This window comes from Pristis pectinata, chromosome 6 (assembly GCF_009764475.1).
Source record: "Pristis pectinata isolate sPriPec2 chromosome 6, sPriPec2.1.pri, whole genome shotgun sequence".
In the NCBI taxonomy this organism is placed as follows: Eukaryota; Metazoa; Chordata; class Chondrichthyes; order Rhinopristiformes; family Pristidae; genus Pristis; species Pristis pectinata.
In genome coordinates, this window is record NC_067410.1 from 71,332,359 (window position 1) to 71,344,486 (window position 12,128).

Here is a 12,128-nt window from a genome sequence, read left to right on the forward strand (position 1 = left end):
CTTTACATTTTTTTGAACTACTCGTGTGCTATGACTGTAGCCTCTTTCGCATTGTTAGTCACTTTGCTCTACATTTGATAAATTGTGTAGTCACTAGAGGGATTTTACAAAAAAGGGGAAACTAAGATCTGGCACTCTCTGAGACACTTATCGTCAGATCTATGAACTGACACTTGCAGGCAATGTTGATGACAAGCCAGATATTTTTCACAAATTTATTTTAGCATAGAAAACTGCAGCAGTACAATAACAGGCATCCATTTTATGCTGTACAGGATGGCAATTCTCAAGCTGCTAAAAAATAAAACTTAAAATGACAACAGGCACAATACTAGAAAGTTATAACAGCAGTATCAATAAATTTTTTTTGCTGCATATACACAAAGTCCACACACAAGCAACAATTATTTGATTCAGCTTTAGTGAAGTACTGACGTAATCAATTGGCATTTGATAAGTTAAAAGAAAAGTAAATCTGTTTACAGTCTTATCCCTCAGTCCAGGGTTTGGTTTTAGGATTGTGCTTACTTGAGGCTATGTTATCATTGTGTCTGATTTTTAAAGCAGTTGCATCAGGAATAGTTTTTGTGCATAAAGTGACACATACAGATATACTGGAGCTAGTGATCTGAAACTTTTATTAAATGAAAGGATTGTGGAAAGTTGTTTCTATATAAAGATTGGGATTGATTGTTTTTTTATTACTGGCTACAGATGGTGAAAACAATCTCTGCCTACTTTTAGCACAATACTGATTCAGTTTTAAACCCATAATTAAATTGTTAGTCTTAAGCATCATGAAGATGAGACTTTAATTATGAATTATTACATCACAACATCCTATCACTACTTTTACATTAAAATGTAATGAATACTGAGTAAAAATTGTCAGCTCAGTCCATTGTGATACTCTATGGTTCATTTGTGTCCCACTTTCATATCAACCTATGATGACTTGGAGCACTACACTGAGGAACAGAAGCTGTTGTTCATGGGACAAATGGTGCACAGACGCTGTGCAAATTGTGGACAGGTACTCTGGGATACAAACCTAAATCTATGACATCCATAGCAGAATTTTAGGGATGGGTTATTTGACGCCTTGAATGTGCTCCCCCACTCAGATGGCCTTGATCTAATTATGTCCTAACTTCTTATCCTTTAATACAATGATCAAACAAAAACATATGTCTCCATTCTGTAACCGTCAGTTGAGATGGTCCCAACAATGTTTTAGGGAGGGAGGGAATTCAAGATTTCCATTACCTTTTGTGAATAAATCCTTTGTCATTAACTCTATATAGCTTTACCTAGCATTAATTTTAAGTTTATTCCTTTCATTGACTCCCTCACTAACAGCTACAAGCCAAGAGATCAGAGGCAGGCTACATGGGCTTTGCACAGCACACTTGGTGGAGTGGGAGGGAATCAGTGCTGGAAACCTTATGAATACCTGAGGCACAAGACTATTGGGATCGGGTTTGGAGAGGAAGGGCAGGGATGATGGTTGTGCTGTAAGTGTTTCATGCTGGTCCAACTGTGAGTCTTGTAGAAGAAGTTGTGTAGAATGGTGAAATAACAAAGTGTGTGCAACTCATTTATTCACTCACCAACTCCTACCCTCCCCTGCTGCTGCATGTCATCCCATATCCCAAACATCCTTTTACATAAGCTACAATTTGCTCTCCTGTTTGGGAGTGATTCACATAGTCACATTATTTACAGATTTAACCTCTTCACTGGTTCTTACGATATCTTTCATCTTCTCATAGAAGCATATATTGTCGTTGTTGAATCAACTTCTTGACTTGAGAGAAGTTTCATTTCTTGAATCACTGCAGTCGAACCTGTGTCATTTCTTTCACAGGCTCCACTGGATCAACTTCAGAAATACACTCAACTGCATTCTATATTCACTTATTCATCTTTTGGGATTTATGTGTACACTTCTGATTTAATCTCCTGTACCACACAGTTCAGCTGTTCCTCCAACATCCCTTTCCCAATGCTAGATTTGCTTGGTGTTAACAAAGAGATGTTAGCAAATTGTTTAAAGTGACCCCCTCCACAACTCGAACCATAATTTTGATTTTGCCCTTAACTGTTAAACATTTCCACTCTCCTCAAGATAAAAGCTCAATAATACATTATGAATCTTCTGTGCAGCAGTATAACCTGCTACGGAACATGTTCTATAGCTGAATTAGAAGTTTGTTCATTAATGTCTCTTTGTTAACCTTGAGCAACCTTATGTTTGTTGGTGCTTTTTTGATTGCAATCTATTGCATGCACTTTCAATCCAAGATAAACTACTGCTTGAATGGAAGTACATTAACTCCTTTTGAGGCTTGTATTGTGTTCAGGTAGTTGCCTGATAATTTCCAATGTTTGGGGATTCTCCTCTGTATTTATGGCTATTAGTACTTAATTGCAAAGATGATGATCTGTACCTTGTATTACCATGTCAACTGTAGCATGATAAGCCTTCATTGATAATTTCACATCACAAGGTAATTGGTGTAGGATGCTTATGAGTGCTAGTTGTAAAATACTTCTGACTCTCCTTATCCGCGTTCATCTAAATATGCATCTGGCAGGTCTAGTTTGGCTCCTACCAACTCAGCATATAGAGTACTGCTCATCATCAACTGTTCGGTTCAACATCACTTTGTAATCCCCTGCTTTAGGGACAATTGCAGTTGGTAGTGTTTGTCACTGAATTATCTTCACTGCAAATGCATTCTTTTCTAATTTACTCAAAACTTGCTCTACTTGGTCCTTCCACATTTTGTCCCTGTCTCACCACACTCTTTGGACTCTGATTTGAATCTGTTAGCTTTGCCACAGTTCTATGACTATAGACCATGAGTATATTTGAACTTTGCAATGGACAATTTTTTTTTCAGCATTTCTTGATGCATTTCCAATTATGCACACAAGACCAAATGTGAGATTCTTTGTTTTTAATAACCTTGATTCAATCATCAAATAAATCCATCGTGCAGCACACATTCTAGACAATCATCAAAGTTGGAAATCTTTCCACATGCCAATATATTCACTAACAGTCTTATCTGACTGCTTCTGATTCCTAGTTCCAAACCTTGTAATTCTCACCAATTTTTGATGGTTTGGGATTGAGGTAATCCAACTAGGTTTTGAACTGTCTCACTGAACTCAGTTTGTGGTGTTACAAGATTTGCAAATGAAGTGTTTGATATGAATCCTCAGTAAAAAGAATGACCACCTTGTGCTCTATAATAACATTGTTCTGTGCCTGTGTTTTTTCAATATTACCATTAATTACTATACTGTTAGCTCTGGGGAAAAAAATCATTTCCATATGTTCTCTGTATGAACTTAATGATTCACACATCTAATCATACACCAAGATTTCCAATACATTCAATGGGATCTGAGAAGCCATTTCTGTGCTCTTTTCTCCACCAACCGGATGATGTCATGCCAGAGTGTGCAATGTTTTTCCACCGTACAGGCACTCATTAAAATTAATGGCCATAACTCTGACTCATTAAATTACTGCAGTGCCTTTTGTACTGCAATTCCTGCACTGTTAAAGCTTATTGGGAGCACTCTAGTCTCAATATCTACATATCCCTTAAGTTGCCCATCTGCTTATGCTGTATCTGACTTAATCTTCTATTATGAGATTTGCTCTGGTCCTTTCCCACTGCACTCACCCTGGGAACCTGTCAACCCACACAGTTTCCCATCCCAACCAAGGCAGTACTGCTGTAATGCTCTCCAGTGCCCACACTTGCTGATATACAGTATGCTCAGGGTTAGCCACTGTATTCACCACACAGTCCGAGCCTCCAGGTGCCATGCTGCCTTATGAAGCTGATGCTGTCCTCAACACATAGATAGGGCTGTTGTAAATTTTTTTTGTGCTGCTATTCAGTTCCATCTCATCCTTCTCGCAATTTTTTGATATGTCTGTCTTACTACATTAGTGGTGTGCAAATGCTTGTGAACACAAAGATGCGTGGGGAGCTAGCAAAGTGGCACAGGTAAGCAGGGCCTGGGGGATCAGTCGCATAGATCACTGGGTTTGGGAGGGTGGTTACCCAAGTTACAATACACCAGCATGGGCATTATCTGAAAGAGATACCAATCTGGAACTGCCTGTGAAAAATAGTCGGGATGGTTACTCTGGTAAATTTTAAAACTGCATCAGGTACAGAAACTTTACATCCAAAGATGAGTTTAGTTTAATTTCCAGAGTGAGGGGGGGAAAAAAACCCAGAAGTTGTGGTTATCACATTTCATTCTGTCCAAAGTTTTGCTGCAAATGCGTACTGCTGAGGTGAACAGGGTTACGTGATTAATTTCTAGGCTAGTGTTTCTCTCCATCAACCTTATTGTCTCCTTTTAACAAACACCTCATTTAGATTACCCTTTAATCTTTTGTACTCAAGGAAACGCATAAAGTTGATGTAATTGTCCTTGAAATTTGACCCCTTTGCTGGTACCATTTGTAGTGAATTTGTGCTGCATCCCTTGTGACTCGTGACTCCTTTCTGCGTGCAGCTGTCAGAACTGAATACATTTCTCCCAGATAATGCAAAGCACAAACTCGTATAATTGTACGACTTCCACTTTGTATCCCAGCTCTTGTGATAAATGCCAATATTCAATTCTTTCAGATTTTTTTTGTACCTTCCTTTGAGCCTTCAGTGATTTCTTGGACTCTGAAGTATCTTTTCTCCTCCACTGCTTTTCAATATTTAGAAAATATTTTGGTCACTCTCTCTCTTTTGTCCAAAGTGAATGAAGTACACTTCCCCTACTCAAAATACCATCTACTACACTTTCTCAGTCCTTTAATGGCTCTTTTGCAACTTTCTACACACACTCTATTTACTGAGCTATTGACAAAAGTCTTGGTTTCTATTCCTGCAACTGCTGTTAACAATTATTTTGAAAAGCTGATACCCTAACATTGAATGTTGGGGAACATCACTAGTTTTATCCTGCCAATTGGAGTGCGTGCCCATCTTCCCTTGTGTCTGTCTTCTACCTCCTAACCAATTTCTTATCAATCAGCTTGACATGACTTGTAGCTCATCATTTCTAATCTTAACCCTTTAAGACTCTTAAATTGATGTTCTATACTTTTGCTTTTCAAGGAACAAAATTTTCATTGGTATAATTACATATTTCGAGTGATATTTTCTCCTAACAGTTACAAAAAAGTCTCCTTTTGTGTGTAATCAGTTGATAACTGTCTCATTAACTTCTCTACTTTAAAATCTGCATTGAATCATAAAATCATTGAATTGTACAGCACAGAAATGGGCCCTTTTGGCCCACCTTGTCCATGCTGACTGTGATACCTTTCTACATTATTCTCATATCCCTCTATTGCCTTTCCTGCCCAAACACCTTTTAAACATTGTAATTGTATCTGCTTCTGGCAGCTCATTCCAATATTCACCACCATCTGTGTGAAAACCACCCCTCAAATCTCCTTTTAAATTTCTTCCCTTTCACTTTAAATCTGTGCCCTATAGTTCCAGACTTCACTGCCCTGGGAAAAAGATTCTGATGATCTGTCCTATATATGCCCCACATAATTCTATTGATCTAAAGTTAAACTGGATTTTGTTTTAATGGAGCTAATTGAAAACTTGTAATAAATTATTTAAAAACAAAGGCTAATTCAAATATTGATAATGTGTAAAGAATATTACGATACCATAAAACTCTGACAATCTGATTCTTTAGAACTCCCATGATTCAGCATCTGGCTCACTTGTTAGTACACCAAGTTCTCGTTAACCCTGGATTTACTATAAGCAGATCTGTATATTCATGAGGTCCACCATGTATTACTGGCAGTGGGGGTGGGGCGTGCAGGTGGAGTTGGACTCGGGGCTGGGAACACCAGGAGTATGGAATACATGCTAGGGTCTGAAGTACTTGTATGGTTCAAGTTGAACCTCATGGAGGCCCCATTTCCCATGTTCCCTTCCAACGCTGGGGCCACTGGAATGTTTATTACACTACTGGGTAATGTAAAACAAAGGAATTTAAAGTGTGTTGGGGATATTAATAGGAGTAACATCCAATAATCGCAGCAAATCTGCTAGTCTGGCACCACCATGGTTGAAAGGGGTACTGGATGATTGGAGTTTTACTGTATCAGATGAACACATAGCTATCAAGGATTAGAATACATATTTAGTTATAACTGCAATAGTTTAATTTCAAGCTATTTTTTGTGGTGGCACTGCTTACTCATTACAGTAAATTAATGGGGAACTGGATTAATATGAAGGCAATGCAACTATTTTGATAATTTGGTAAAATGTATCATTTGGCAGATGCTTGGTACTAATTAGGGCAGTGGATTACTATCAGTGGATTAATGTCTCAAAATGGTTTACAAAATGTTGCTCTTTAGCATTTATCAGTTACAGTCTGTAAGTAAGATTACTTGATTCAACTCGATCAGTTACTTGATACATGCCAGCAGAGGTCTATTTTTACTAAGATCGTCAGAATGGCATACATACTCACAGACCAATACTAAACAAAAACAGGACCTTCAACCCACCGTGTCTATGCTGATACTTGAGTACCCAACTATTACCAGCACTTGCTCTGTACTTTTCTATGCCTTGCCAATTCAAGTGCTTGTCAAATACTACTTAAATATTGTGAGTGAGTATTTGCCTCCCATCACCCACTCAGGCAGTGCTTTCCAGATTCCAATAAAAATTCTTCCTCAGATCCCCTCCAAACCTATGTCCTCTTGTTTAAGATAATTCTGCCAAAGTTAGTTTAGGTAGTAGGATACTTATCTATGCCCCTCATATTTCCATTTATCTCTACCTGAGCTCCTCCACTCCAAGACAGACAAACCCAGTTTATCCAATCTCTTCCTTTAATGGAAAAGCTTTACTGCAAGCAACTACACAATCCAGGGCATGACATGCTGGCAGTAACTCATGTAAAAAACCAAAGAAAATCCAATAAAATTCCCATCATCCCACAACAGCAGAAATAAAAAGCTCTGCAAGCATCTGAAGGCCAAGCTCCAATAAAATACTTGTGACTTAAAGAACTAATGGCAGATTAGAAGCTCCTGGGGCAGCCAGCAACCATTAACCATGATGTGCTTGGATTCTTCAACACTAACAAGAACATCTGCAACCCACCAATTAAGGGCCCATATATCTGAAAGCCAAGAACAGCAGGGAAATCATCAAGAACAACAAGGTGGGAGGTGCCCTTTAGAACGAACCCTTCAAAGACCTCCACTGCTGAGATTGTGCCTTTGATTTGAATGTCCTTGACACCATCCCACAGGAGGGTACCTGGTACAATATGAATGCTATCTCAATCCAAAAAAGCCATTCAACAATTGAAAAAAACAACAGAACAAATCTTTGGAACTGCTGAAATCTCCCCTGAAATATAAAAGCATAGTGAAGTATTTCTGGCATAAATTCATGACTTCATCTCCCTCATCTGGGAAAAGGAAAGTTTGAAAGAGTGTCTTGGGGAGAAACTAATCACGACCATTTTCATGAAAGCTGAAAAGCCCAATTGTAGTTATAGCACTGACTGCCAGGGGGAGCAGTTACTGGAACTGCTCCCCCTCTGCCCCTTTTCTCTCTCCTCCTGATCCATCTGGCCCCATCACTCTCTCTATTTCCCCTTCCCTCCCCCACTCTCTCTATCTGCTCATCAGTACACACTTCTCTGACTGAGTCCCTTCTCCACCTCCCTCCCTTTTATTCCATGCTCCACCATCCTCTTCTATCAGATTCCATCATCTTCAGCACTTTGTCACCTTCACCTATCACCTCCCAGCTTCTGACACCATTCCCACTCTTCCTCTCCACCACCCCCCCACCCCCAACTGGATCCACCTATCACCTGCCAGCTCTTGCTCCACCCCTTCCCTCCACCTCTCAATATTAGCTATCTTCCCTCTATCTTTCAGTCCAAATGAAGGGTCTTGACCCGAAGCATCAACTATCCATTTCCCTCCAATAGATGCAGCCTGACCTGCTGAGTTTACCTTTTATTGTCTCCACTCCAAATCTAAGATCTCCCCAGCTTCAATTACTGACTTAAAATATGCAGATATCTGTGTGCCCTTAGAGGTAGAGGTCCAAGAAGATCAGTCTGCAAAAACACCAGGAAGACACGAGTCTTCTACCAACCCATCCTTACCGTACAACACTGCCCTCTTGCACAATCTAGATCCTCAAAGAGGCACGAGAATACGTGGATCATTTTCCATGTCATGGAAACCACATCTCAGGAAATGCAATGGCAGCGGTGAAAGGGACTGCAACCTTTAGCTAACCAAGGAAAGTGGTGCTGAAGACCAGAACCCTCAAGGCAATCACCAAGCATGAGACCTATCAAGCAGCAGTGATTCTCTGCCCTCCTGTATGCTTCAGAATGTGGGCACTGGAAAAAAAACCTCCACTGCTGTCTCCACAAATCCTCCAAATTCATTGGCAGGAGAGGTGAATCAATGTCCTCTCCCAGACCAACATCCCCAGCCTCAAAGCTTTGATCAAGCTCGACCACCTCTAGTTATCCGCATGCCTGACATCAACGTCCCAAAATAAAAACTCTATTCTGAGCTCTATTACTCAAAGAGAAGGCAGAAAATAAACACTTCAAGGATGTTCTCCTTGAACAAAGGTAACATCCTCGCTGACTCATGGGAATCCTTAGCCTGTGAACACTAAAACTGGAAAAGTGGCATTTTGGAAAGCACAGCACCCCTTGAGTCTTTACAAGAGATGCGGCAAAGAACACACGACACCACGTTACCCACCGAGCTGCCTTGTAAAGCACCTCGTGCCATCTGTAGCAGAGTCTGTGGATCCATATGGGTCTCCAGCCACCTTGGAAGCCATGGCAACTGGAATGGTAGGAAGTTATTCTCAATGCTGAGGGACTGCTAATGAGTGGAACAGTAGCACTGTGGTGCTGCAGTTAGTGTAAAGCTCCAGTGACGTTTGTTTGCATGTTCTTCCTGTGACTGTATGGGTTTCCCCCTACTCTCCCCTGGACCCTCTCTCGCTACATTGCCAAAGATGCCCCAGTAGGTAGGTTAATTGGCTGATGTAAATTACCATAAGTGGGCAGCAGGAGAATCAGATGGGAGTTGATGGGATATGTGAGAAGGAATAGGTTATAGGGAAATGGGATTGATGGGAATGCTCTGAGAGCCAGCATCGACTCTGGACCAAAAGGCCTCCTAGGTAATAAGAAAATATTTGAGACTGGTTTAGCAGTACAACAATGAAGACCAAATTTGCCTCTGTGATTAACAACTGTTCCTTAGTGTAAGTTAATCAATAATCACAACTTCAAAATTAAATTTTTTATCTCTACTGCAATTTGTAGTGGTGGAGGATTTTATGAACAACAGTCTTTTCCTCCTCAGCTTCTATACTGAGCATTAACTTCAGCTGTACCTGCTAATGTCAATGTGTTTATTGACAACCAATGAACTATTCTTTCAGAGTAATATGACACTTAGAAGTTCTGGGACTTAGGAAAAGAAATCAAATGATGAGGCCTTCAGTAATATTAATGAACAACAAACAGCCATCGTGAACCATGATTATGCACATTGAATGCATTTTTGTGACTAAACTGCAACCATGTTTCATAGAATGTGCAAACATGTTCTTCAAGCTTAATGACCTAAATGTGAAAAAATAGCTTATGCTGCATTTGTCATTAATTTCCAGTTATCTACATCGACATAACTTTCCAGTTTAATACTTCAATTTTTGCTTCAGTAATTAAACAATTATAATTCTATATACATTTATTTTTTATAGAATTTAATGATCCTGGTGTTGAAGAAATCAGATTGTAATAAAGGAAATGCTATTACTCCCTAAATTTAATAATGAGTATTGCAATGTAAATGGGGGGAGATAAAGGCTAATACATTGAGCAACATGTAGAGGGCTAGAGTAAGAACAGATGAAGTTAAAAATGAAAGTGCAGCTCAAGTTGTTTTGTAATGCCACTTGAGCTCCCCTGATATTTTATCCCAATGTTTTGGTTATTTTTCTGCTTATTAGCTTTACAGTGGTATAAAGCTCAGAGACTCTGGAGTCTGTCGAAATCAAATCTTTAATATCATGCATCAGGATGAAGAGGGTAAAAGCCACCAAAGAAACCCAACAGGATCCATAAAATCTGGTGGACTGGCAACAAAGATACAAAAGTCAGACTCACAGTTCTTAATTAATAAAATGGATGCTTAAATTATACAACTGGATTTGGAGATGGCATAAGAGAACAAAGCACAGATCTGCTCAGATATAAAGTTTTAAACCCAGCCTGAACCTGACATGACCATGGCCAATCATAAATCAACTCAAGCCTAAGGACTTATGACTTTTTAAATATCTTACCAACCAAATCAGGTCCCGTTGGGCTCAGTCTGCATGCTATAGGAGGGTTTTGATACTATACTGTATTTTCAAAGGGGAAAGAGTTGGTTTAGGACTTACCTTTGCTGGCATTTTGGGAAATAATGAAACTACCATATTATCAATCATTATAACACTTTAGCTCTATTACTTCATGTAAATCATCAGTTTAAGAGATGCTGTTACAAGAAAAAGCAGCTGTTTGGGAAACCTTTTACTTGAACTTATCAAGTATATCAAACAAACTTTATCACTTGCCTTAGATTAAATATGTTCATCCCTCCCATAAAAGAAAAGTGTGTCCAGCACTTTCTTTGTGAAGATTATGTCTTGCTAAACCTAATAAAAGGAAATATGCTATCTCAAGCAACAGTTTATTGACAACTCAGTAGAGGAAAAACTTTTGTGGCTCAAAAGTTATGCAAATTAATCATTATTTAACTTAACCTTTTTTTCCAACAGATAAGCCTTGGTGCAGACATCATCTGAGCAACTGCTTTCTTTTGCTTAATTTAAATATGGTATTTACATCATGAAATATAAAAACTGACTTTTCATTTTTAACTTTCTCCCTTTGCTCTATTTTGGCATGACCCACCAGAGAAAGTTTCTTTTTTATTACAAATAAATAAAGTACTTCAGAAAATTTCAAATTACAGATACCAGTACATGATTTCACAAAGTTAATAGTTCTTGGTGCAAAGGTAGAACATTCAGGTAACCACACAATGAACACCCAGATATAACAAAAGAAAGACAGGCATTATAACTAATGTCAACTCTTGGACCCAGATATGTCACTGCAAATCACTTAATAATTTGGTAAACAACCTGAAAGTTCTTCACACCCTACTTACCATCAACAGTATTCTAAATAAACTCTGATCATACCACTTTGCTGGACATCAAAATCTCATCTGAAGACTTGAGAGATTTGAGGCCTTTTAATAGGGAAGTGTTGAATCATCCCATTCTAGCTGTTCCCTCCTGGTAACATTCTGCTGATCTTCCTCATGCTCAGCTTCTTCCTCGCTTTCTTCTGAATCGGCACTCGTAATGTCATCCTCCTCACCTTCCTCCTCCTCCTCCTCCTCCTCCTCCTCCTCCTCACTCTCCTGCTCACTGTGCTCAAGGTCTTCATAGTTCTGAACAAAATAATGAATGGGAAAACTTACTTTAGTAAGGCTTGTGAAAGTATTAAATAAATTATGTCCTATCAGTGAAACATTGCAAATTCCACACAAACAGGTTACATATATAGATGATGTAATATCCATTCACCAACTGCACTGATCTATTGTTAAATTTACAGTTTGGTTATGATTCTTAAAGTGTAATTGAAGGTGGACTCTTTAGGTTGGATCTTACTGGTTAATGTTAGCAGTTCCTAATATAACTGCATGTATTTGCCTGTTTAAAGAACAGCAAGGTTGGAATTGTCAAACGTAAGTCCTGGACTTAGACAAATCCAGAAAGCCAAAATTGTTAGTTTGTGCTGCCACTAGACTTCACATGGACTCCAGTGACAATGCCCCGTTCTGCTGAAATTCCCTTGGATTTGCACTGGGGAAAATAACCTTTCAGATCCTGAACCATGTCAGACTCAGCGTGGGATCTGAGATCCCTTTGATTCCAATGCAGACTGTTGGCCACGAATTAGGAGGTAAAAGGGAAGGTAAA

The 12,128-nt window shown here is 39.1% G+C and overlaps 1 protein-coding gene across 1 annotated transcript in view; it reads right to left on the reverse strand.

The window, feature by feature from the left end:
• Nucleotides 1-201: 201 nt before the first annotated feature.
• LOC127571531 (calsyntenin-2-like) overlaps nucleotides 202-12,128 on the reverse strand; it is a 422,857-nt gene continuing 410,930 nt past the window's right edge. The window contains 1 exon segment of the mRNA XM_052017987.1: nucleotides 202-11,593. Within this exon segment, the coding sequence (XP_051873947.1) occupies nucleotides 11,393-11,593 (201 nt within the window). The 3' untranslated portion in view covers nucleotides 202-11,392.